At 34.8% G+C, this 23,396-nt stretch overlaps 5 protein-coding genes across 6 annotated transcripts; 2 read left to right on the forward strand and 3 right to left on the reverse strand.

Moving 5' to 3' along the window:
* Positions 1 to 97: 97 nt before the first annotated feature.
* On the reverse strand, positions 98 to 1,501 carry LOC132698347 (uncharacterized). Its single transcript, XM_060664353.1, has 2 exons — positions 1,354 to 1,501; positions 98 to 1,301 (listed from the first exon to the last, which is right to left on the reverse strand). Exons 1-2 carry the CDS (start codon positions 1,499 to 1,501, stop codon positions 190 to 192), a joined length of 1,260 nt encoding a protein of 419 aa, XP_060520336.1. The 3' UTR covers positions 98 to 189.
* A 1,075-nt stretch (positions 1,502 to 2,576) lies between these two features.
* Positions 2,577 to 3,731, forward strand: LOC132698305 (nurim homolog). The gene is made up of 5 exons (XM_060664297.1): positions 2,577 to 2,760; positions 2,811 to 2,983; positions 3,040 to 3,207; positions 3,263 to 3,396; positions 3,454 to 3,731. The coding sequence occupies exons 1-5, from the start codon at positions 2,631 to 2,633 to the stop codon at positions 3,593 to 3,595; spliced, it is 747 nt and encodes a 248-aa protein (XP_060520280.1). The 5' UTR covers positions 2,577 to 2,630; the 3' UTR covers positions 3,596 to 3,731.
* Positions 3,732 to 3,828: 97 nt separating this feature from the next.
* On the reverse strand, positions 3,829 to 17,542 carry LOC132698117 (uncharacterized). Its single transcript, XM_060663999.1, has 12 exons — positions 17,310 to 17,542; positions 16,192 to 17,156; positions 15,911 to 16,119; positions 15,504 to 15,853; positions 14,606 to 14,853; positions 12,117 to 12,839; positions 9,882 to 10,097; positions 7,845 to 8,004; positions 7,602 to 7,788; positions 6,766 to 6,989; positions 6,531 to 6,709; positions 3,829 to 4,306 (listed from the first exon to the last, which is right to left on the reverse strand). Exons 1-12 carry the CDS (start codon positions 17,531 to 17,533, stop codon positions 4,044 to 4,046), a joined length of 3,948 nt encoding a protein of 1,315 aa, XP_060519982.1. The 5' UTR covers positions 17,534 to 17,542; the 3' UTR covers positions 3,829 to 4,043.
* Positions 17,543 to 18,058: 516 nt separating this feature from the next.
* LOC132698118 (nucleolar protein 11) lies at positions 18,059 to 20,186 on the forward strand. The gene is made up of 5 exons (XM_060664000.1): positions 18,059 to 18,210; positions 18,267 to 18,431; positions 18,494 to 18,839; positions 18,923 to 19,128; positions 19,212 to 20,186. Exons 1-5 carry the CDS (start codon positions 18,079 to 18,081, stop codon positions 20,169 to 20,171), a joined length of 1,809 nt encoding a protein of 602 aa, XP_060519983.1. The 5' UTR covers positions 18,059 to 18,078; the 3' UTR covers positions 20,172 to 20,186.
* A 659-nt stretch (positions 20,187 to 20,845) lies between these two features.
* Positions 20,846 to 23,109, reverse strand: LOC132698193 (tubulin polymerization-promoting protein homolog). Of its 2 annotated transcripts, none has more exons than XM_060664129.1 (4): positions 23,046 to 23,109; positions 22,030 to 22,210; positions 21,222 to 21,351; positions 20,846 to 21,165 (listed from the first exon to the last, which is right to left on the reverse strand). In XM_060664129.1, exons 2-4 carry the CDS (start codon positions 22,197 to 22,199, stop codon positions 20,986 to 20,988), a joined length of 480 nt encoding a protein of 159 aa, XP_060520112.1. In that variant the 5' UTR covers positions 22,200 to 22,210; positions 23,046 to 23,109; the 3' UTR covers positions 20,846 to 20,985. The 2 variants fall into 2 exon arrangements, with proteins under 2 accessions (XP_060520112.1, XP_060520111.1); XM_060664128.1 differs by lacking the exon at positions 23,046 to 23,109 and adding an exon at positions 22,271 to 22,369 and having other exon boundaries at positions 20,847 to 21,165.
* Positions 23,110 to 23,396: the final 287 nt, after the last annotated feature.

Here is a 23,396-nt window from a genome sequence, read left to right on the forward strand (position 1 = left end):
CCGGCAAGTCAGCACATTAACTCTATGTTATGGTACCAAATATTTTCCAGATTTTTACAATTTAGATTTAAAAATAAACTACAATAAAAACTCTGTTATCACCCAACAATTTATTTACAAAAAAACAATACATACAAAAATAAATTTATTTTTTGGTAGAAAACTTTGTCAGTCGTAAATGATTATTGACTAGTTTTTTTTTATTTCCATAAAAATTTTACTAGGTAAGCTTTTTAAACCCAGAAATTTGGAATTATGGCGCCTCATTACATTTTCAATTATCTGAGGTCGCATTTTGGTAGGAACATCATTTAAGTCTAATTGTTTCATGATCCATTCTTCAATCTGGTCGTTGCTGAACTCGTCAAATACAACAACTTGTTGATCTATATTAAAATTTTGCAGGTATGCAGCAATGTCAATAATATCATCTGCTCGAATAATCCTATTAAAATTCTCGTCAACTAAGATATTGGAAAACACACTTATAACCAGAACACTGTAATCATCTCTTATTAATTGTACAAATTTTACCAAATTATCTGTATCGGGTCTTCTCAAATCATCCACTACTATCAAATTAAAACAATTTACATTTATAACAGACAAAACATTCTGGATTAGGGCTTTGTTATTTAAATCTGAATTGTATAATTCATGGACGCATTTGCTTAAGAAATTTGCTTTCAGTATATTTGCAACGAAAGTTTTACCTACACCTGGAGGACCAATAAAAGCCAACATTTTGACTTTACCCTCTCCTGCAGTTTGATTGTCAATGGTTTTCAAAATTATATTCACTGCACTTCTTTGCAAATAGACCTTAAGTTTTAGCTCAGATTCCAGTTTCTCAAGATTCAAGTACCTTGGTTCGCCATGGAAAATATTAACATTTGTCAAATAACCACAACAGAATGAGAATGCTGCTACAAGTACTATCACAAATAGTACCGTAAAATAAATATTTTTGAAATGTTTTTTTCTTTGTTCTATTGCCATATTTGTTAAAATCGGATGTGAGTCAGTCTTAAGATTCCTGAGCCTTAAGTTTCCCTTAATTCCTGAATCTTCAGAATTTTGGGGGTCATTTAAATCTTGAGAAGTTTCTTTAAATGAATCAACCTCCATGGGAACACAATCGTTTTCCACAGTAAAGGGTTTACTATTGCAATTCTTACTTACAATACTCTCATCACTCAAAAGGTTTAAACTTGAAATCCCGTCATTCAAATGTTTAGTGATATCACTTTGGTGAATGTTGCTAGTAGAATGCCACTGATTGAGTGTTGAAAATTTAAAACCTAAAAAAAATATCAATATAGGAAAATAGGTATCTCCATTTCTTAATGTTACCCGGAATTTTATTGCAGTTTAGATTTGGTATGATTTCCTCTACGCACATGGTTCGCCTAATAATAACTGGACTAGGCATCGGAGAAAACGTAGCGAGCAAATTGGAATCTGAATACGACCTGTCCCATGTTCGTTCCAACGAGTCCATTTCATAATATTTATAGAATTTGAAACCAGTAATACAAACTTCCTAATCAGCCTTCAAATTATTCTGACGGTTAAAATCATAGATGTGATTATTAGTCATTACGAACACTTCTTCTTCTATGCTGTTCCCATGAGTCAATACTCTGAAGACGCTCTCGGTAATACCCCGACACTCTCGGGGAATTTTGACTTTTTGATAACAAACTGACATATATTCTACGACTTTATTTACTGGTTACTGATATGATAACGCTTGTTAACAAAAAATTTACAAACCGGCACCAAATCACACCCATCTGCCGGTAGGGACCATGTGCAAGGCTCGTGATAGAAATCCGATTACTAAATAATAAAATCACGTTTATAGTCAATCAAACAATATATTTTACATTAAATACATTCTTTAATAATGGTTCGGCAGATTAAAATAAAACGAGATTAATCTTGTTCGTTTTTCTGCATTAAAAAAAATATATCCACAGGAATTCTTGACGGGTGACGGTACTGACCGAGTGATTCAAGTTCAAGTATGCGTTTCACAAAAAAATGTTGGGCTCGACTGCTAGGATCAGTCGCCCATTGCCGACTTCCGTCGAGGATCTTCGCTTTTGGTCATTGACCAACACGTACAAAGAAGACATATAACCAATATTTGCTCAACTAGCAAAAAAACAAATTTGACCGATACCAAAAAAAAAACCGACACCCCCCGCTACCACCATGGACCATCCGGGCCCATCCGGCCTCCATACCGGCGTGAACGGGGAAAAACGACGGGGCCGACGACGATTATAACTTTAAAACATGCACTGAACACTAACAACACTAAGTCCATACAGTGGAAACCGATATCAAACTTTTGAGGACGAATACAAGGGATTCTGTCGGGAGCGAACGGAGGTTAAACCGCCGCGTGCAATGCTCCACCACAGAATCACTGAGCGAGTGCTGATTCATGACCCGATAAAACGAAGAAGAAAACAAAAAGGTTAAGAAAACAACTCGACCAAATTATGTTGGCAATATTGGCCAATAGCATTAACGGTTTCTGGCAAACTTAACCTTTAGAAGTAAATATAAAAATTATCTAATCCTAACCAATTTTATTTTTCAACAAAGTATTTCCAAAAATGGTCAACAAATTTTTGGATGTTTTTAAGCTAACAATATCCCTTGCAGGTTTGATATCAACATTTTATGCCGTTATCGAGCTAACGTACTTCCTTTCTGTGCCAAGAACAGTAAAGTTATCCGCAAAAGGTTTGATAATATATCTTTAATAAATGAAATATTACATGAACACATCGTAGATCCATGGCTTGAATCGTCTTGGGCTTTGCTTGTTGATATGTGCTTGCTCACTTTGTTTATTATACAACATTCCACTATGGCCTCTGAATCATTTAAACACTTTCTATATTCCTATAAAATTCGAGAAACACAACGAAGTTTGTATGTGATTTCTACTGCTGCCTTCATCTGGGTCTGTTTATGCAGTGTGATAAGCTTTATAATTATTTACTTCATCGGATTTTGCAGATATTGATTAAATATTGGCAAGTAGCGCCAATTTTAGCTTTGTGGCAGTTGGATTTCAGCTATAAGCCTGCTTTATGGCTTTACATTGGAATCCATTTTATGGCTTGGATTATCATATATGTTGCCAATATTTGTACAGACGTCACAGAGCTACTGGGTATTAAGCAGGTAACTAACATTTTATTCATGCAAGTACAGCAAGTGTCTCAAGTAAAATTTCAAGGTTTACTACAGTTTGGTGAATCTGCCAGATCCAAATCGTAGGAAATCGTATCAGCTAAGGAAACTTACAACTCATATGAGACATCCAAGCTTTTTAGGTTTTCTCTTGATATTCTGGTTCTTCCCTGTAATGACGTAATGAAAACCTTTTTATTGAAATCCCTTGATTCCTCTTATACTGATTTATTTTAGGCTAGATCGACTCTTGTTAGCTGCGATTCTAACTTCGTATATGTACATAGCTTGGAATACTGATGGGGAAGATTATGAATACCAAAAGTCAATGTATCAGAGAAAGTATCATGAGCTTCAGAGACTGAACTCCCTTAATTGAGCAGAATTGCAATTTACTTTTGTACTATAAGTTTCTATGATTAGTTTGAACTGCTTTTGACATTTTTGTACTAGTATGTAGCTGCCCAAGTATTATGACATTTTTTAAAAAATAAAAATTGCTTACTTAAGCAAGGAAGACAATTTTTTTCATCAGATGTTTTATTTTCACTCACTTCTCTTAAATTTTTTTCCAATCACTAGATTCTCATGGGACATGAAAATAATGAAAAAAAAAATACAAAGCACATATTTTAATAAGAAATACCAACATTGTATACAGATTTTAGCACTCCATTTTGGCACAAGTTATAAAACAAGAGATCTGTTTTCTTAAAATTAGGTTTAACCATACAAAGACATCGTTCGACAAGATTATGGCATTCAGAATACTTGAGAAAAAGTTAACTATACAAGTAATATTGGTCAGATCACACAGGGGAACATATTTAGTAATACGTTGTGTAGTGGTGATATGGGGAGGCAGTTGGTGACGTTACGTGCGGTCTAGGGGCTAGTGGAGTAGGATGATATGGAGTCTGTGACACGTTCGAGTAGCCCGCGAACGGTGCGACGGGAGGCGACACAGGCCCCGTTGGCGTTGCGGACGGTAGAATTCTACTGTCACTTATTAATGGCCTTTGCTCGTGTAGCCTGGATTGATCCCCAAGTAATCTGCTTTCTTCGGTGATTAACCGGCTCTGATCAGTGGCTAAAGAATTGGTTTTTATGTATTCAGCAATTAACTAGGAAAAATATTTTATGTTACATAGAACTTAATTTTGCATGTGAAAAGTTAAACAACTCATGTTTTTTGTCATGAAAAAAATTGACAGATAAATATAGCACTGCAAAATAGAGTTTGTGGGTTAGGCGGCATTTGTTGTTCAATGTTATGAACCTCCATAAAAAGATAATGATTGAAAGTGTATAACGCAACTTACAAGTTAATGAAAACATTTTCACGCCTAAAATTTATTTTGCGTATAAAAATGAAGGCTATATTTATATATCAAGGTTTTTGCAATTTAGTGGTATACACAATGTATTTAGATTAAACACATTTTTACATACAGTACCTATTAAAAGTAAAAAAACAAGTTCAAAAAAATCTAACAAAATAATCAAAGCCAATTTGCCTGAAAACATAAAAAATTGTAGATATCCAGTAGAAACTCTATATAGCGAAATTGAAAGAACTGCTTATCTTCGTTATGAAAAGTTAAAGGGACTTGAAAAATAATATATGGCATATGTGTTTTGTAATAAGTAATATTTAATTATTTTATATAAATATTTTAACATCTAGTTAGTTGTTTTATATAAATATTTAAGAACTGCACTTAAGGTTTGAAATAATAATAATAATTTTGCCTATATTTTCGACGTTTCTTCAAGAGGGGCATCTTCCACATGATACGCAAAAAATTGCTCCAGCAAGCATCTTCTTCTTTCTCTTGGTACTCTTCCTCGTGGTTTCTTGTTTGTTGTAATATGGTTAATATGTTGTACGCCTGATCTACCACCATAAAATCTTACAACTCCTCACTTGCAAACACAATTGTTGTTTAAAACTGCTTTATCCACTCACTTAGTGGCTGATCATCTTCCAAGTCCTGCTCGCATTCTGTCTCGGTAATAAGTCCCGCATGACGATAGGAGTGTTGAGTTTTTTCTGCTGTCACCTCTTTCGAAGATTTACCAATAAAGGTTTTTTATTATCGTTCTGCTTTATCGGCTGTAATACACTTGTTCTGGCTGAAAAAAATGCCAATTCAATATTCCGTAAATTGGAATATGGAGATGTGCAGGGCAGTTATCTAAGAGAAGTAATATTTTCCTTCCCTTTAATTCTGCGTCCCATTTCCGTATCTCCTCGTCAAAAATTTGCGATGTCATCCATGCAGACTTCTTTGCCTCGTAAGTGACCAGCAAATGTTTGATGTTTTTAAAACATCGTGGGTTAGTTGCTATAAGTTTTTTAGAAAGATTTCCATCCATACACTTTTCACTACAAATTTAAGATTTCTTTTATTTCGCATCATTTTGTAAAAAATACCAGTTTCGTCAGCATTAAAAATGTTGTCAGCAGGGTACTTTTCTGGTAGTATCGGCCGCGTCTTCTCGACCCAATCAGCCAATCCTTCTGTCGACATTACAAGCTCCGCTACTTATCTGTCCCTAATTTATACTATGCCTCCGCTTGAACTTCCCCAATCATCCTTCTGACGCTGTGAAACGGATAATGCCAAGCTTAGCGAACTTTTTTGCTTTTAGTTAAACGATAGGACTGAAGAGTGGTACATTGTTAAGACGTTGCTGTTGGAATCACTTCAACATTGCCGGATCTAAATCTTAAAATTTGGGCTTTCATAGGTTTTTACTAGAACTACCTGCCGTTTAAGCAAAATGTTTCGCTTACTCACTAATTTGAATTAGAACTGATTGAAACTATGGTGTGCTTTTATACATAGGGATAAAGAAATTAACATAATCGCTTATTACGAGAAAAACACTTTGGACGACCAGGTTCTCGGTAATTAGATTATTAGGGAAAAGCCGGCTACACACGATCCGACAGGCCTGTCAGTTCGAACTGAACAGTCCGCCTGAAGACCAGTCGCCTGAATGTGTATATGTTCCGGTCGAACTGTCAGTTAAGACTGTTCAGGCGGACGGAGAAAATTTCAATCAATCTTTACGCCACACCGCACGTTTTTTTTTTTTTGAATTTCGTTTTGTGCAAAGCAACTACTAAGCCGGGAAGTAGTAGCAGCAGTAGAGACACTTAATAGTACAACAAATTTTCGTAATGCAGAGTTTCGCTATAGGGAGTTTTCACCGTATATTTATTGCGTAATAGTAAAGAAAGTAAATATATGTACACACTTAAATAATAATAATAATAATAATAATCCTAATTATGCTTTACTCACTTAGCAAATGATCGTTATTTCCTAAAATCCTATTAGTAGTGTGGTCCGACAGTATCCTTCCCCCACTTTCGGAAAGCAACCGACCGTCCCCTAACCTACCCCCACTCAAATCACCCGTTAACAATCTGGTCTGATCCAAAAGTCTGTGGTTGCTTTGGAGGGTGTGTTCCGTTAACAGCCTTCAAAATGATCATGAAAGCTACTTAACCTTAAACGTTGGCTTGGTGAACCTAACCTGGTGTTGGCAATCTGGTGCAACGGGTGACTCCTCAAACTCAAATCTACGCTGTGACGTCCGGGTGGGGTCAAATCCAAAGATACTACCCTCATTAGGTCGTACGGCGGAGGCGGCGGACTATAATTTAATCTCAAGTCCACCCTGTCCACATCCGGGTAAAGATGGTGGTACCGATTTATGTTTGAATAATTGTGGAAACTCCTAGCTGACATATCCAAACCCTTATTTAAAAAAATATATTTATAAAATTGTTATAAAAATATGCAACATATATATGTCACATTCAGTAGGTCTACTTCACTCTATGTTTAGATTTAAATAACATGGTGAACAAAACATACTTCAAAAGATCTCGCTTTATAATTACACTATACGGTGTGGGTGTTTTCTACTTTTAAGTATAATACTTAATGAACTTTCATAATTTTTAAGGCACATACATGACCGTATTTAAGCACTCGTGTTTTAAACTTAATTGTTGACAGGATCACTTGATAACAGTAAACCATTTTAATTCGACTCTTAACCATTTTATATTTGAAATATGAAGTTAATTATAAATGTAGTACAAGCCCTACAATGAATTTGAATTTAGTTTGGTTGCTTTAAAAAATTTTAAATCTTTTTTTGAACAATGAAATTTAAAAAAGTACATTCAAACCCTTATAGGTATTGATATGAAGTAATTGACAAGAAAACTTTTGCAAGGATGAATAATATAGTCTTCTGAACGTACCGAAACAAAACGATCAACCACTCTTTGATATGACGGACTCAAAAATCTCTCCGCTAAATAATGACATTCAATTAGAAAACGCTCTGTATAATCATACCTGAAGCTCCGATGAGTTCAACACGAGCGGTTCGAAATTTCTGTCGGTCCTAAAATCCGTTTCCACGCAGTCCACAATATCGTAACCCTTGTTCCTGAATTCGAGATCGGTCCCTGTTGTAACGTTCTCGTAAGTCGCACTTCTTTGGCGAAGGATTTCCGCGTCAATGCTCTCGTAATTTTTCAACCTGAGAAAAATATTTCGTAACCCACGGTTCAACGTTAGGTAAATAATAAAACAAGCCTCATGTCCAGATCCAATTCGAATTTGCTGCGAATTTCCGCAGACAATTCGTCGTGGTATTTCAGCCTTTCGTCGGTTTCTTGAAGGCTGTTGGTCAGACTCGGGCCTATGTCTACTTCCGTTTCGAGATTATTAGTTCCGCCGCCGCTCGCTACCGTTCCTACACGTTGAAAAACATTTTCTTCGACATATGTTTTATTATTGGATTAATAGAATTAAAGTTACAAACAAATAACGCAATTTAAAATAATTAAAAAGAAAATATATTTCAAAGATATCTTTTTTCTTTTTCTAAACAGATATCTATAAAAATTTTACATTTAAATATTAAATAAACATCATAAGTCTAAAATTCTATGAGTTTTCGCGCTTTAAAATATATCCATATACAAGGTGTTGCAATAGTGTGGCAAAAAACTACATCTCCCTTATTTATCACTTTTTAAAATAATGGTTTAATATAAGTTACGTAAAATCAAAACACCAACATTTTAAAAAGAGACCCAATCGCACCATTCTATTCTCAAACGGCTGGGCCAAAAAAATCGACCATTTTGTTTCATAAAATAATGTATCCGCAAACATTCAGAAAGAAAGTTTGCCAAACAATTGAGGCAATAATATTGATCTGAATATAATTTGGTAGGAAATTGAATTATCCATAAAAAATCTCAAAAAAGATCAATACTCATTTTTACAAGAAAATTAAACAAAAATCGTAACATTAAAAAAAAAATTTTCACGATTGAACTTGAAGAAAAAAATGAAATCCTTGTTTTTTATCCGTTTTCACCTGATTTTTTCCACTAAGTGGATCAAATTTGTAGTCTACATCATCGAAAATTATTATATCAACAATTATATTGTTTTACTATTGAAAATTATTTATATACAATATTAACTAACCTACGATTACCTACGCCAAGAACTTGTTGTTTTTAAATTTCTTATGAAATCTGCATTACAAAAATAGTAAAAATGCTTGAGTTGCATAAATACTATTATTTTATGAGCCATAACCTGATTTATCTTTTCTACAAATGTGCAAAAAATTGACAATAAATAATTTTCACTAATAAAACAGTATAACTGTTATTTTAAAAAATTAATCAATGTATTAATGTTCAAGGGTTAATTTCTTAGAAGAGGGATCGTGCGATCAAAATTTGTAATCAGAGCTTTTTTTATAGAGAATTCAGATGAATATTTTTACCACAACCGTTTCAATGTTTTGACGCAATAATGGGATCAGGGCAAAAAAAAATAGTCCTCATACCATTAATATTAAGGTATCGGACTTTAACCATTTTTTTTTCGTCATTCTGAATGACTTTATCGATAAATATTTTTGCATATCACAACTCCTCCATGTTGTAATTGTTTTTGAATTTTTTGAATTGAATTATTGCGACGTTGCTATCTTAATGAGAAAAAATTTAAAATATTTATAAATATATAATTAATTAATAACGAAGTAATAAAATTAAATAAATAAAATAGCGTAAATCGGTAGTTTAGGGAAATTAACACAAGTAGCAGAGGGACAATACTATTTCCATTCCACTTCCATTTAAAAAATTATAGAAAAATTAGCTTTAAGACTTTGGTAAATACTCTGGACGAAACAATTAGCTGGGCGCTTTACTATACCCTTAGTAAAGATATTAAGGTCAATTTTTTATATTATAAAGGTAGCAGATTAAAAGACATAGTATCATTTCTTGAGGGAATCGTATTGTACAAAAATTTCTGAGGTGTCTCATAAAAAAAGCGTTTTCCATGCTTTTACAAAACACCCTATACAACTGAGTGAAAAATGATAGCCCTTCGATTTTGTGCAGCATTGAGTACAAGATTTTTGGAAGTAGTGATAAATAAGTGCAAGTGTGCCTATATATTATGGTTTCAAAAATAAGCGCCTTAAGCTTTTGATTTTCTCTATTAATTCAAATTTGCGCCATTGCTTGATGTTTTAGAACTTACATTTAGACTGCCCCCTTGATAATTCAATAATTGCAAAACATGATGAGCACTTACCTTCACCTTCAAATTTCAACCTGCGCAAGTAGTCGATTTTATAACCCGGCTTGTATACCGACAAGTCGAGCTGGATGTCGGTCTTGGTGCCGTGCAAGCTCAAGTTCTGAGCGGCCATGCCACTGCTTTCGTCCGAAGACAGGTTATGTTCGACGGTACCTCCGTGACCGAAGTCATAACGCGGCGGACTCGGTACCGGCGAACCATTTTTATTTCCTGAAACCGACGTTCTTTCAGTATCACGACAATCAAAATGAAACTCGGACTTCCACACCGGTGCTGAAACTTTACCGCTCCTGTTTTTTAACGCAAACGCAAGTGAGAGATGTTGCTATTGGCAGACTGCACATATTCATTGGCTTACTAGCTATTATCAAAATATTCCTCTCCTTATTTATAATCGGTCCTCTGGCCGAGAAGAAACTGAGCACGCAAGCTAGCAAATATGTTCAAATTCTCCAATGGTTTTTAAACAAGATCATAGCGCGTAGCGCGGTTCCTTGTCCTAGAAGGACACATTGTTTTTCTATCGTGCTCCTGCGAACCACTATGGAACTTTCGCACAATCGATGTAATTTTATTGTGCATACGCCCTGTCTTTTACGTCTCGCCGAGCTGCAAAGTTACTGCAAACCTTGGTAAATATTAAAATTTGTACAAAAAATAGCGATTTCCAATGATTATCCCCCCGAAAACGGCAATTTTCAGAATCTTTTAGTTTTTTTTACCCATAATCGACACACCCTGTAAATAATCCAAAAAATGCCCTAAGTAAAAGTTCTAGCACTGGATCTTCCTCGTTTCCTCGTATGTGAATATTTTCAATAGAGTGACTGGTTTTCGAGAAAATACTTGTTTTCCGAAACTTTGCAGTAATAGTAAACGACGTCGTCGCGTCTAAATTGAGTGCGAGATACAGCGACTGTCACATGGACTATTTCAAATAACTCGAGAAGTGTATGTGAAAGACAAAATGGAAACATTGTAGGCCTTGACGCGACTTACATTACTGTGAAAATCAAATAGTCATATTTTTCAGGAATTTTGATGTACGGCTAATAATTTAATAGCGAAAAGAACAATTTTCAGGGTCTGTTAGATTTTTGTCTATAATTGAAAAACCCTCTCTATAATCGAAAAAATGGCTGAAATAAAGGTTATAGCTCTGGATTTTCCGCATCCCCTGATTAAATAATTTTGCCAATCGAGTAAATAGTTTTCCGGAAAACAATTTTTTTCTGGAAGTCCAAATAACCGGATCTCGCGCGCTTTTTGGATAAAGAATTGTTCCGACCGTATATACCATTTTTGAGAAATTTTTTCTCGCAACCCTGCAAACACGGTTTTTAAATTTTTAAAAATACTTCTCTACCCCCCCCCCCCAGCACCCAAGTTTCGATAAAACTTCGTTACGGGATAAAAAGCTATTTGCCTGCAGAATTTCAATTCAATAGCTTAAAATTTCGGACACTTATCGTGTTTCATAGCAATGTCCAAAAAAGCGTCGAAAATGAAAAAAAAAAATGGACGCCGAGATCTGCCCGCAATAATTTTTCATGGGCTAATGTGCTTCATGGACTGCTTAAAAGGAGGTACATTTGAAAATCGCAAGTCAAATCGTTCGAAAGTTATGTTCATTTAATGCCGCGTCTACAGAGAAACGGAGAACGGACAGACAAAATAAAAAAAAAAAATTTCGACCCTGATCATTTCTGTACCAATGGGGGTCCAATAGCTCCAACCGTTGTCGAGATATAAGTTTTGTTACCAAGCGCGTATACTGTGTATATTCGATTTCATCGATTTTTCAAAAGTAACAAGTAAAATGAATTACTAGCAACTGTGATTTAAGAAGAAAACAATTTTTGATGACGCAGTTAAAACTCTCTTAACTCCTAAACTTTATCCTCTTTGCGACTAAGGCGCATTTAATTCATACCTGAATTAATTATATCTTATTGTAAGCACAATATGAAGACGCTAGTCAAAGAAAACAAGCTGTTTTCTTCAACAGTAACAGCCAGATTTTTCTTTTCTCTTTAACGCAAACGACAATGTTCCCCTCGTCTAGACCTAGAGAAAAACTATTTGAACGTCTGCCCACAGGTGAATGGGAAAGGGTAGCAAATTTAAAGTTTGCCTGCCCTTTGATTTGTGGTGCAGAGAACAGGAGTGGTCTTGTACACCAGGTGTTAGTCAAGATCTATCTAGTCTACGCTAAAAAGGCTCTTTTACCGTCGAACGCGCCGTTCTGTTTTGGTGACAAACTGTTGATGTAATTCTTGACGAAGTTGGTTCTTTGCACGTTACAGGGACTCGTCGCCGGACTGAAACCCTCTTGGTGAAAGCTGGAGTAATCCAGACCAATGTTACGATTTTGCTGCAGCTCGTCGCCGAGCTCATCGGTTACGGATATGTGATCATTGACCGAGGGTGACATCAAACTTATATCTCTCGATTCGTCCAGACCGTAATTGACTTCCGTCAAATTGTCAGGTTGCGTAAGGGTGTAGAGATTATTTACCAAAGAGTCGGCGCAATTAGGGGCGGAGCTCACATCAATATCGATATTAGGCTCGCTACACACCGAGTCCAGGGCAGCTTCGACCAGCAGGCTCGCGTTAGACGGCTCATGTCGATTGAAATCAGCCATATTCGGCAATTTACGGTCGTACAGGTCGTGCTCTTGTATGGTCAGGTCGTCTTTGCTCAACCTTTCGATCGAGTAAAAGTCAGAAGCCTTGAGCAATGGCGGATCGTCCGCTATCCATTTTTTCGAACCCTTGCTGACGACCTTCATGGAGGATGGCGTGGTCGACATTTGCGTCACATAGACGTCTATCGACGGCGAAGTGGGTGGATCGGGAGGTTGTGGAGGTGGCGGGGGCGATTGGTCTTCGGGAAGGACCAGGGGAGATTGATTGGCTGGCGGATCGTCCATACTTTTGCTGTCCAGACCTGGAAAGAGGAACACCAAGAAAAATATGCTGCATTACGTAGATACGGTCGTTGCAAAAAATTAAACGAGATTTTTTTAAAGATGCAGAGTGGGTGATAAAGTTAACTGCTAATATGCAATTAAAAGAACGCAATTTGTCAATAATACAGGTCTACAAAATTAAACTTTTTGACAGATGTTTTGATTTTGAAAACTGTTTTCATATAATTTTGGTAGGCTGATTTCAAAAATTCTATGCATTTATTTGTCTCACGTAAGGTTTTTTGCAAATATTAATAGAAAAAAAACGATATTTGTAAAATATTTTTTTTTAGTCAGTAAAAAAAGTGTGTCTCCCTGTTCTTCGCTAACTGCTCCAAGATTTTCAGGAAAATAGTTCAAGTGTGAAAACAGGAAATGCACTTTCAAACTCATATTACAACCTAGATGATGAAAGTGTTGGAACATATTTTGAACAATACTTTAGTACTAGTTCCCAATAAACTTATCAATTACTTCTTTCAATGAACCCAGGCGTTTTCCTCGACATTGGTCATTGTGTTTTGAAAATCCTCGTCTTTGCATAATGTTCTTTCTCTCACAAATATTTGAAACACTGTCCATGTGTGTCTAGGGCTTAAACAAACTGCTTCATCAAATCTAGTTTGCTATGAAGAGAAGGCAGTAAAATATTTTTAGGCTCAACTAAGCTATCTCTTATACATTTTTGCTACCAGGTGTAAGGCTTGATCTTGATATTTGAGTCCAGAACTACACAATTTGTTTCTTATTTTTTCTGTTGAATCCTTGAACATTACACGAACAAAAATAACAATCACTAACACTAAAGCTTAGACTTTTCTTCCTATCTTTTTGCGAGTTTCGTAATGCTTCAACGCAAACGAAACGGACAGAATGAGGAACCAAAGACTTATCTTGATCACCATTTTTTACACCAAAATAAGCATGGTATACATTTTTCACAAAAGAATTTATAGTTTCCTTCTGCTTTACTACGACAAATATAACCAAAGTTATTTAGAAATACGCAACAACGAAGACAAGAGCCGCGAGCACAGTAGCACGACAACCAATACAACCAAACTGCGCATAAGCAGGTTACAACTTTGTTGTAGAGAAATCTTATATTATTCAGTGTTGCTAAATCACATCTAATTTCATAAAAATGAATTCATTTAAAAATCACGCCTAACACGGAACAAACATATTCATGTCATAGGTATGTATATTAATAAAATAAGATTTTTAAGATATAGAGCGCTATAAAAAATTGACGTGATAGAGCACAATTATGGTGTTTTTTGAAAAAAAGTCCCCCAAAAATATACAAATAAACAAACAGCTTTCAAACATTAAAATCACTGTAGACCTATGTAATTATTCATGCCTCCCAAAATTACACCCTGTAACATACTTTTCATGTTAAAAAATGATTGCAGTTTTAGATTATTTTTTTTTAACATTGTTTTATTATCGTGCATTTTTCAAGCTGCCAAATTGCCAAACTTTTTTATAGATTTCCTATTAATTTGATTCAGTCCTATATATATACAGGGTGTTGTGGAATTCCTATGACACAAGTTAATGTGTTATTCTAAGGCATGAAGAACATATGGCAAAAATACTATCTTTCAAAATCACAACTTAATTTTCAAGTCAAAACATCTCAATCGCTATTTTGCATCTTTTCGTCTCTAAAATTGACACAAAACAATGGTTCATATGCGTAATTAAACTCGTTTCGGTTCGTTACGTGCAAACTCACTTGCGTCATCCAAGTAACCCTCCTCGTCATTATGGTCAACTTCCTCATCCCTTTCACCGTTTTCATCCTCGTTCGCGTCATTATTTTTATCCCGTTCACCCTCTAGTCCACTGTAGGCTTGAAACGTGTAGTTCACGCTCCGCTCGATTTTTGGCATAGTGTCTTCCGCGTAATTGTGAACTTTTTTGTAGTGAAACTGCAAGCACTGTTTCGTAGTAAAGGCTGCATTACAACTGCCTTCTGCACACCTGCAAGAATAATGTACCGCGTGGCCAATTAAGAAGAAGGCTTGGTCCTATCTAGACAAGGAATTATGATTTACTTGGGACGAAAAGTTGTATAACTAAAGAGACCAAGAGAAAATGCTGGAATTATTTCTAAGTTTTTTAGAACAGTCGCTAAGGGACACCTTTCTTGAATTTTAAATCCCGCTAGAATGGACACTGTTGTAAAGCTGGGATAAATATAATTTTTTTCGTTAAACGGTTTTTGCTCTCTTAAGGGGGGTTCTAACATTTTCAGAAGTAAACGTCTTCAGAATGGCTGAACACAATTTGTTCAACTTGGAGTTGTTGAAAAGGGCTTTACACAATCGGCGCTACACTGAGCAGAATTATTTAGATAGCTTGTATCCCCGCTAGAGGGCGCTTTGCACAATGGAAACATGTCTTTTGAGGTATCAGTCACTGCAACACACCGAATTAAAATTATTACATGTTTCGTATTTGCAAACACAACATAATACATAATATAATAATAATAATATAATAACACTGTGTCGCCATAAGATAGACATAGACAGTGGAAGTTTTGTCCGCATGACGTCCCTTTTATCCTATGACAAACTTAAATTTAACTATGCCTTTTATTGGAAATAGATAAACCGATAAATGATTACCTGAAAGGTTTGATACCGCTATGTGTCAACATGTGGATTTTCAAATTCGATTTGTTCTGAAATGGTTTGCCACATCTGATGCAAGAACAAGTCCCGTCTCCCTGCTTTTGATGCACTTCCTTCATGTGCCTTTGCAAAGCAGCCCTTGATCCTAATATCTTCATGCAATTTTTGCACTGGAACTCTTTCAGTATTTCCAAGCCGCTGTGCATTCGTTTAATGTGAACTTTAAGTTTCTGCGGTTGGCAAAACTTGCGTCCACAGAAATCGCACAGAGGGCGCGCGCGATGCGGATTCGCAGAACATCCATAGGTCCGGTGCATTTCGAGATAATTTAATCTTAGGAAAAACTGTACAGAAAATACAGAATGAGCGTATGACCACTTCGTAATTTCATCCTCACTAACTTTTTTGCAGAATTGACACTGGTAAGCACCTTGACCATTGTGAAGTTCCGCCGCGTGTTTCATAATATTCTCCTTGCCCAAAACCGCGGCCCCACATACTTTGCAATGGTACTTCCTTATTGTCAAACTGTACCTGACGTCGTGAAAAACAGAACAGTGTGTTCTGTAGTACAATGGATGAGCGAATGTCATGTTACATCCTCCACAAACTAAAATGGTAACTTATTGAAACACCCTCAAAATCAAAACAATATAAACTGCATCGGTAATCCAGTACGTACTTGTTTTCTCAAGTTTCTTTTTGCTATTTGACAATGGACTATCTTGCCAATAAAACAGTTCATCTCCATCAGTAATAAATTTAACACTGACAAAATAAATTTTATTTTCCTTACATATTACACTTAGATTTTTCTCACTTCTTGAAGGTGCAGGTCTAACATACTTCATCCAGTTTGAATATTCAATATCTTCCGTACTTACATAAATGTTCCCATTTTCTAAAGATATTTCCCAGATATCTTTCATGCCTGAATCTTCTTGGATGTCCACCTCTTTTATTGTTTTACCTATTAGTGGTCCAAATTGTGTAAAAGGCTGAATTTGAGTGGATGCTACCACTCCCAAGCCGTGACTTGAATTAGTATCTGAGAATTTAAACACATTGGGTAAGGAGACTCTTGCAAAAGCAAATTTATTTTTGTCAACTTCCTCATCTTTTTCAGCTTTTATAGATTTACTGCTTTCTAGTTCATGTATATTTTTGTACTTTTCATTCCAACTATCAACTGTTATATTATCATTCACTATGAAATGAGGATAGTTAATAGGGCAGTGATCTTCTATATGCCTTGTACTACAATTTTGACAGTGCTTGATCCTTATAGCAGCCAAATTTTCTGGAGATTTCTCATTATTTTCTTTAGAATTATCTACCTGATTTTCCAGCTGTGGAGCTCTTCTTATATCAACATCTTTTGATTTATCCTTTTTGGTATGGCAAGTAAGCTTTTTTTTCTTGGGTTTGTCTTCATTTTCTTTAATATTTGCTTCCATAATTGCAACAGTATCTAGGTTTATTGGATCCTGCTGTTTTACCTCTCCACTGGATCCCAAAATTTCTGACGCGTGAGTACTTTCATTTTGGTCATTAACAATATTCTGTTTCGCTGACGCTCCCATATTTGCGTCAATTTTCGGTTCGTTTTTATTGCCAGTCTTTTTGGTCCCATTAATAATACCATTCCTAAAACATTACAACCAAAACAAAAGCACGTGTTATTTATTATTGATCTGTCAAGTTGGCTCCGCCTACAAATATGTCTGTTGTGTTCATTAAAAAGCATAAAGATTAGATGCTGTTTTTGTGAATGTGGCTGTTTTTCGCTATAAAACTTACCCAATTAAGTAGTCTTGAGCAATATCCAACAACTTAGACGCAAACTGTTCATTCGATTTGCAGCAGAAAAGGATTTTCAGTTCATTCCATCGTTTAAGGTTTAAAATACCCACAACGAGCTTTAAAATAGCGTTTTCTTGGTGTTTCGACACTTCACCGTTTGTTTTTCCCACTTGGGTGTTATCTACTTGTGCTTTCGCGTCGGTTTGGATCTTTTTATACATATTTTCAAAAAAATTAAAGAAGATAGACTTGATGAACGCTGAATAGCTCTATCCTCTTTAAGTTGACATACGTGACGTCATCGAGTCCCATAACTTTACAGGTCGATATCGCATATATCTTTGTCCGAAAAGGGCTTGGGAGAATGACGAAAAACGAATTTTGAAGCTACATTTAATCGCAATCGGAGTCACGGTTATGTTTTGTATGTATAATAAGTTATGAAACAAAAAATTAAATCGAGCACAATTAGGCAGAAAAAAGTACATCTCAAAGGTAAATGTAAGAAAATCTTGCTAGACTGATCCTTTTTTTTTTGCTAAAAAAAAATAACCAAAAATAATTGAATATCTACTGATATATCGTGCGCTAGATCTTTTAAATTACGATTACCTGTAAACTATAGTTTACATTCGTTTTCAATGAATGGGGGACTCCATTTTGGTAAGTTTACTCCGTGCTCATCATCTTACCAAATTGTGTCTATGGCATTATAAATTAGGTTATGTTTAATGATTTTAAATAATTTTGGGGTTTTTGTTTTAAAATGGCAAAATTATTGAGTTACTATCGATTATGTCCTCTAATAGACACTAAAAGTTTGTTAGGTATTTCAGAAGGCAAAGAAAAAGGAACAGTAATCGTCACATTAGGTAAAAACATTGGTATTAAATACCGTGTAAGTAGTGGCTTTCAAATATGTTTAATTTTTTATAACTATTTGTTTATGTGTAGTTTTCAGATCAAAAGCAACTTAACAGCTGGAGAACAAGGGATAAATTTAGTTCTCCGGTTATATACGATAAAAATCAAGACAAATATGTTGCTGTTTTTAATGAAACCTTTGTTAAAATATGGAATGATGAAGATGAAGCTCTAGATAAACTAAAAAAATATAAGGTATTTAAAATTTCTTTTATTCACCCCTTGTTCAGGATTTTTTACTAATTACACATTTCTAGTTTAATAAGAGAATTTATTCAATATTCTCTCATAATGGTACAACATATGTAGTGTTCGAAAATGGATCGGTATATCCTTTGGACGATATTTTAAAGGACAGAAAATGTTTTGAGGCAGAAGACATATTTGAAAAGCAAACTATTCATGATGTGTTGCACTTCTCAGCAAATGATCGGTTGTTTTTTGGGTTGTTGGTGAATTCTGAAAAATCCTTTATATTATATTGGACAGAATATAACAATTCAAAGAATAAATTTTGCAAAATTGATTTAAATAGGGACCAGTTTACATTAAAAGGTTATTCTTTTCATTGGGACAGGGATGTTATCCAGTTTTTGACAGTGTGTAAGTAATAGCACCAATAATTAAAAGCACTATATGATAAGGAAAAATTCCCACAATGATTTGTTCTTGGATTATATTTCTAGGGGATGATGGTAGAGTATACAGCAAAGAATTAAAGCAGTTCCAGAAAGAACCTTCAAACTTTGGGGACCTCTTTTGTGTGGTTGATTGGATTTCTGCAGAAAAAAATGTCAAGTTGGCTCATTTAAATGAAAATTATATTGTTGTGTATGGGGCTGATTTAAATGAAGAGGGAGCCATTTTATTTATATACAATACCCACTTTAAGGTTAGAACTTTTAATATTGTAAATATTTTTAGATCAAATTTTGCATCTATATGAAATTTTGAAAAATTAAATTATAATTACAGGTGACCCAGTGTAAACAAGTACATAAACTGTTTACAAATGATGCCAAGATTTGGCAAATTGACTCGAATTTATTAATGCCTGTAGGCCAAAACTTGGTAGTAGTTCCTTTTCGACTGGAGTCAGAAGAATTAGCAGCATTGGTTGGAAGTCACAAGCCAGTGAATAATAAAATGGATCTAGATGTGGCTATCGTACAAGAGTGTGAAGTAACAAACTGGACACAGGAAGGAGATAAATCAAAGAAGAAAATATCAAGGCGTGGAAAATTGTCAGATAGTTTACAAGCAAGAGTTAATGATTTTTTAAGGCAGGGATTACCAGAATCATTAATTTTAGAAGAAATTATGCCAGATGTCCTTGAAATTAAAAATATTCAAGTCATTGAAGAGTGTTTAAAATTCTTTGTGGATATTCCAGAGAAGTTCTTGGCAGCCTTGTTAAAATTACTCTTGTCATGTGACAAAGAAGTGTTCAGTGATCTACGTGAAGTAAATAAGGAATTATTTCCCACTAAGTTACAGCCCAAGGGCAGGACAAAGTTACTAGATACCATTTTAAGAAGGTCTTATAGTGATGTTTTGCTTTTGCCTCATTTGAGATCGCAAGTATCAATAGAAGAAGTGGTGTCTTTGTTGCAATATTTTGTATTTTTATTGTCCACAAATGGACACAATTTATTAGGCTTGACCTCATTAGAAACGGAAATTAAATTAATTGGTTGGAGTAGCATCCTCATTGATTCAAATTACCAGAAATTGATTCTGTCCAAGGACATAGAAGTTTCAGAACTGTTAGACAGATTTAAGACGACAGTTTTGATGGAATTAGAAGTTCTGGACGATTTAAAACAAATTACTCCACTACTGTTGCAGGCCGTAGAGGAATCCAAAGGGAAGAACTTTGGCCGCTCAAGGTTGGACAATTGCCAATATAGTGTTGAGCAGATGAGTTTCTTCTGAATAAATGAAATATAAAAATCCTTAATGAGTTTTTTGTTTTACCAATCATTGCCATTGAACCATTGAATTTTAAAAGTGATCCCAAAATGAAATGGAATTTATTAAGGGTATAGTACATTTCTTCTTCTTTGTTTAACTAAGCACTTTGGACAGAGTTACTTGGGGTTATTCGCCCATTGCTGACACCTATCGAACATGGACAGATTTGTTCTACCAGAGTTCAGAACTAATTTTAAATTTGGCTGATTGTGCGGAATAGCAAATTAGCCAAATTAGTGTTACAGCAAAGTTTATTGATGTGTTGGAACGGTTTAGGACTCTAGTTCGAGAGTTGAGAATTTTAAGTTCGCACATGCGCTAGAACCAATTTAGCAGTAAATGTCAAGTAACGGTTGATTGAGTTGCTGAATATGTCTTTGATTAAATCCTGAAATTTTGAAATATCTTTGCGTTGTTTGCCGCACACACATTTACGAAAGGTTAGGTCGTTGATCTCTTCTATTTTTTGATGTTGCGACAAAGCTTTAAATGCCCGATTAATAACTAAACTAAACTAACTAACTAAAACATGCTCAATTTTATATTGGAACAAACCTTAAGATGTAGCTTCAAAACTTCAAACTTCCAACCAACCTAGGTTGGTTGTATCCCCATTTTTCTGTTTGTTGATGTAATTAAAATTCGGTTTTGTGCACTCACAGTTTATTACACCCTCTAGTTTCAATATATAAGTACGCATAAAACCAATTTTAAAAGGTATGATAGAATATTATATTTTTTTTAGGGAGAAACTGAATATAAAAAATATATGCACTCATTTTTTGTCATAGGTATCTTTATCCTTGTAGCCAGAGACGTAACCGGAGTCGTCTGCCACATCGGCCCTCCCTTCGATACCTTTTCCTTTGCCGCTGGCATCGAATCGCTCCTTGTGCGACCCTGTATACTTTGACGTATCTGTCAATCGGTCGACCGCCCCAGTTTTCACAGGGGTCTGTAAATACATCGGTTGTAATTCAAAAGTTTTAAAGAAGGGACTTGTGTCAGTACCGTGGTTTTAGTTGTACCTGGCAACCCGCAGTTCATTAATTTTTCTTTGATGTTGTCGACCGGTATATTTTTTTGTTGCGCCAAATCTTCGACAAATGTCAGAAAATTTTGGAAGTTAATCGTTTTTGATCTTAAAAAGAATCATTCTGCGTAATTCATTTTATGCAATTCAATCCAATTTTCAATATTTATCTCCGTTTGAACCATATTCTCGGGTATAAAATTACTTATTTGGATTTCCATTTTACCTTTACTTGAATTATATCTCTAGGCTTCAGCCGAAACGCAATAAAGGCAATGGAAGTCGAAATAAGTGGTTCAACTTGTAACCTTGGATATTTCGTAACATAAAATTGAAAATATCTTTAATTGTAAACAGCATAAGTTTTTTAAAATTATACTAATTAACGGCACACCGCCATAAAAAACATTATCTGGAGTATGGAATAAATAAAACAAACAAGAATGTCTACCAAATAAAAATAACGACTTTTACGAGCTACATTTGACATTAACTTAACTGAATTTTTGGTTCTACCAACATTTTAAAATTGTAATGGCAAAATTATAATATTTATAATATATGACATATGTCACCCCAAAATCGACTGCCGCCCCACCTACATCGAAAACTTGAACAACTATAACAAGTTATCGATGTCTCCTCTATTAGTCATTAGCACTCGGCAGCTCACAGAAATTTTTTCGAGCAGTTATACCTTGCATATAGGTTTTAGATTGGCCACCTTGTATATTATGTAGCAATAAAGCGCTAACAAAGTTAGGTACAATTATATAATTAACCTACTTGAACTTATTAAAGCATATTCCCGAGTCGGTAGTTGTTAATTTTTTATCGAAGACTTGGGCCTGCTTAAACCATTTATCAATCTGCGTTAAAGTTATCGTTTTGCCGTCGGCCTTCGAGTCTCCAAATTTTGCGAAATTCGCAAATTGCTGATCCAGTTTTATAGCCATATTTTTGGAACCTGAAATTTAGGAAACCTCTCAAAAACTTGCCGCAGTATTACTACTTCGTGAGTGGTTACTTGCTCGTCATGAAAGTTGACACTGAAAATTTGGTGACACGCATTTGGGTGTGATATCCGTATTGTTGGGTTGCCATAGGAACTAATGATAATGAGTCATTTAATTGAAACGGACGTTGCTGTTAAGATAGTAACGAATTGGTTTGAAGTTAATTGATTTTGATTTCGGATGAAGAGTGACATTTCAAATACGTGAAATAATAATTAAATTTAATTAATATTTTGCTAATTTTTTACTCTAAAATTTTTAGTTAAATTTTGTTGTTGTTCTTGAAATTATGACGGAAGAAAAATTAATACAATTAAATATAAGTATACCTCTGCTTCAATACTTTGTACGTAGTAAGATATTGATTACACTTCTCTACTCTATAACTAATTATATTCTAAAAAGAGAACAAAAAGTAAACCTTAAAATACTTTAACAAAACAATAACCAACGTTTTTGGTCGTTCAATTTGCAACGACAAACTAATGTTGTGGGTAGCTGGATGCTATCAATAAATCACCATGTAGATATATTAATACAATACAATGACCAGATGCATTAATAATCAAATAATAGTCATTTTTAAAAAAAAAACATCAAATATATGTCAAAACTTGTGGGTTACCAGTAGCATAATAATGTGTCTAAAATTGATGTCAATCCCAATTATTAAATTTCGTGCAATTTATGCTTACTCAACCCGAAAACTAGAAAGCAAAACCCTTTATTAGTACTGCGGATGCACATTAGTGAAGTTAATATATGCTGATATACAGCCATACTTACGTTTAGGAATGTTCAGTTAATTGTTGTGATTTCTACACATACCGATAAGCTGACACTAACGACTTGTTAAACACTAAAAACAGTTTTTGGTGGCTCATCTCACCTATACCAGTGACTCGTTATTCACATACCGATAAGCTGACACTAACGACTTGTTAAACACTAAAAACAGTTTTTGGTGGCTCATCTCACCTATACCAGTGACTCGTTATTTCTGTCTGAGTCTGAGTTTCATCATCGGTTCACTATTTTAGATGGTTAAATAATGTAAAATTGAAGCATAATGTTTTTGTCTGCCAACAAGAAACCACGTGTTATTGAAAATGTGCGTTTTAGAAACAATGTATTGAT

This window comes from Cylas formicarius, unplaced genomic scaffold (genome assembly GCF_029955315.1).
Source record: "Cylas formicarius isolate icCylForm1 unplaced genomic scaffold, icCylForm1.1 PGA_scaffold_2__14_contigs__length_35257938, whole genome shotgun sequence".
NCBI classification, from domain to species: domain Eukaryota; kingdom Metazoa; phylum Arthropoda; class Insecta; order Coleoptera; family Brentidae; genus Cylas; species Cylas formicarius.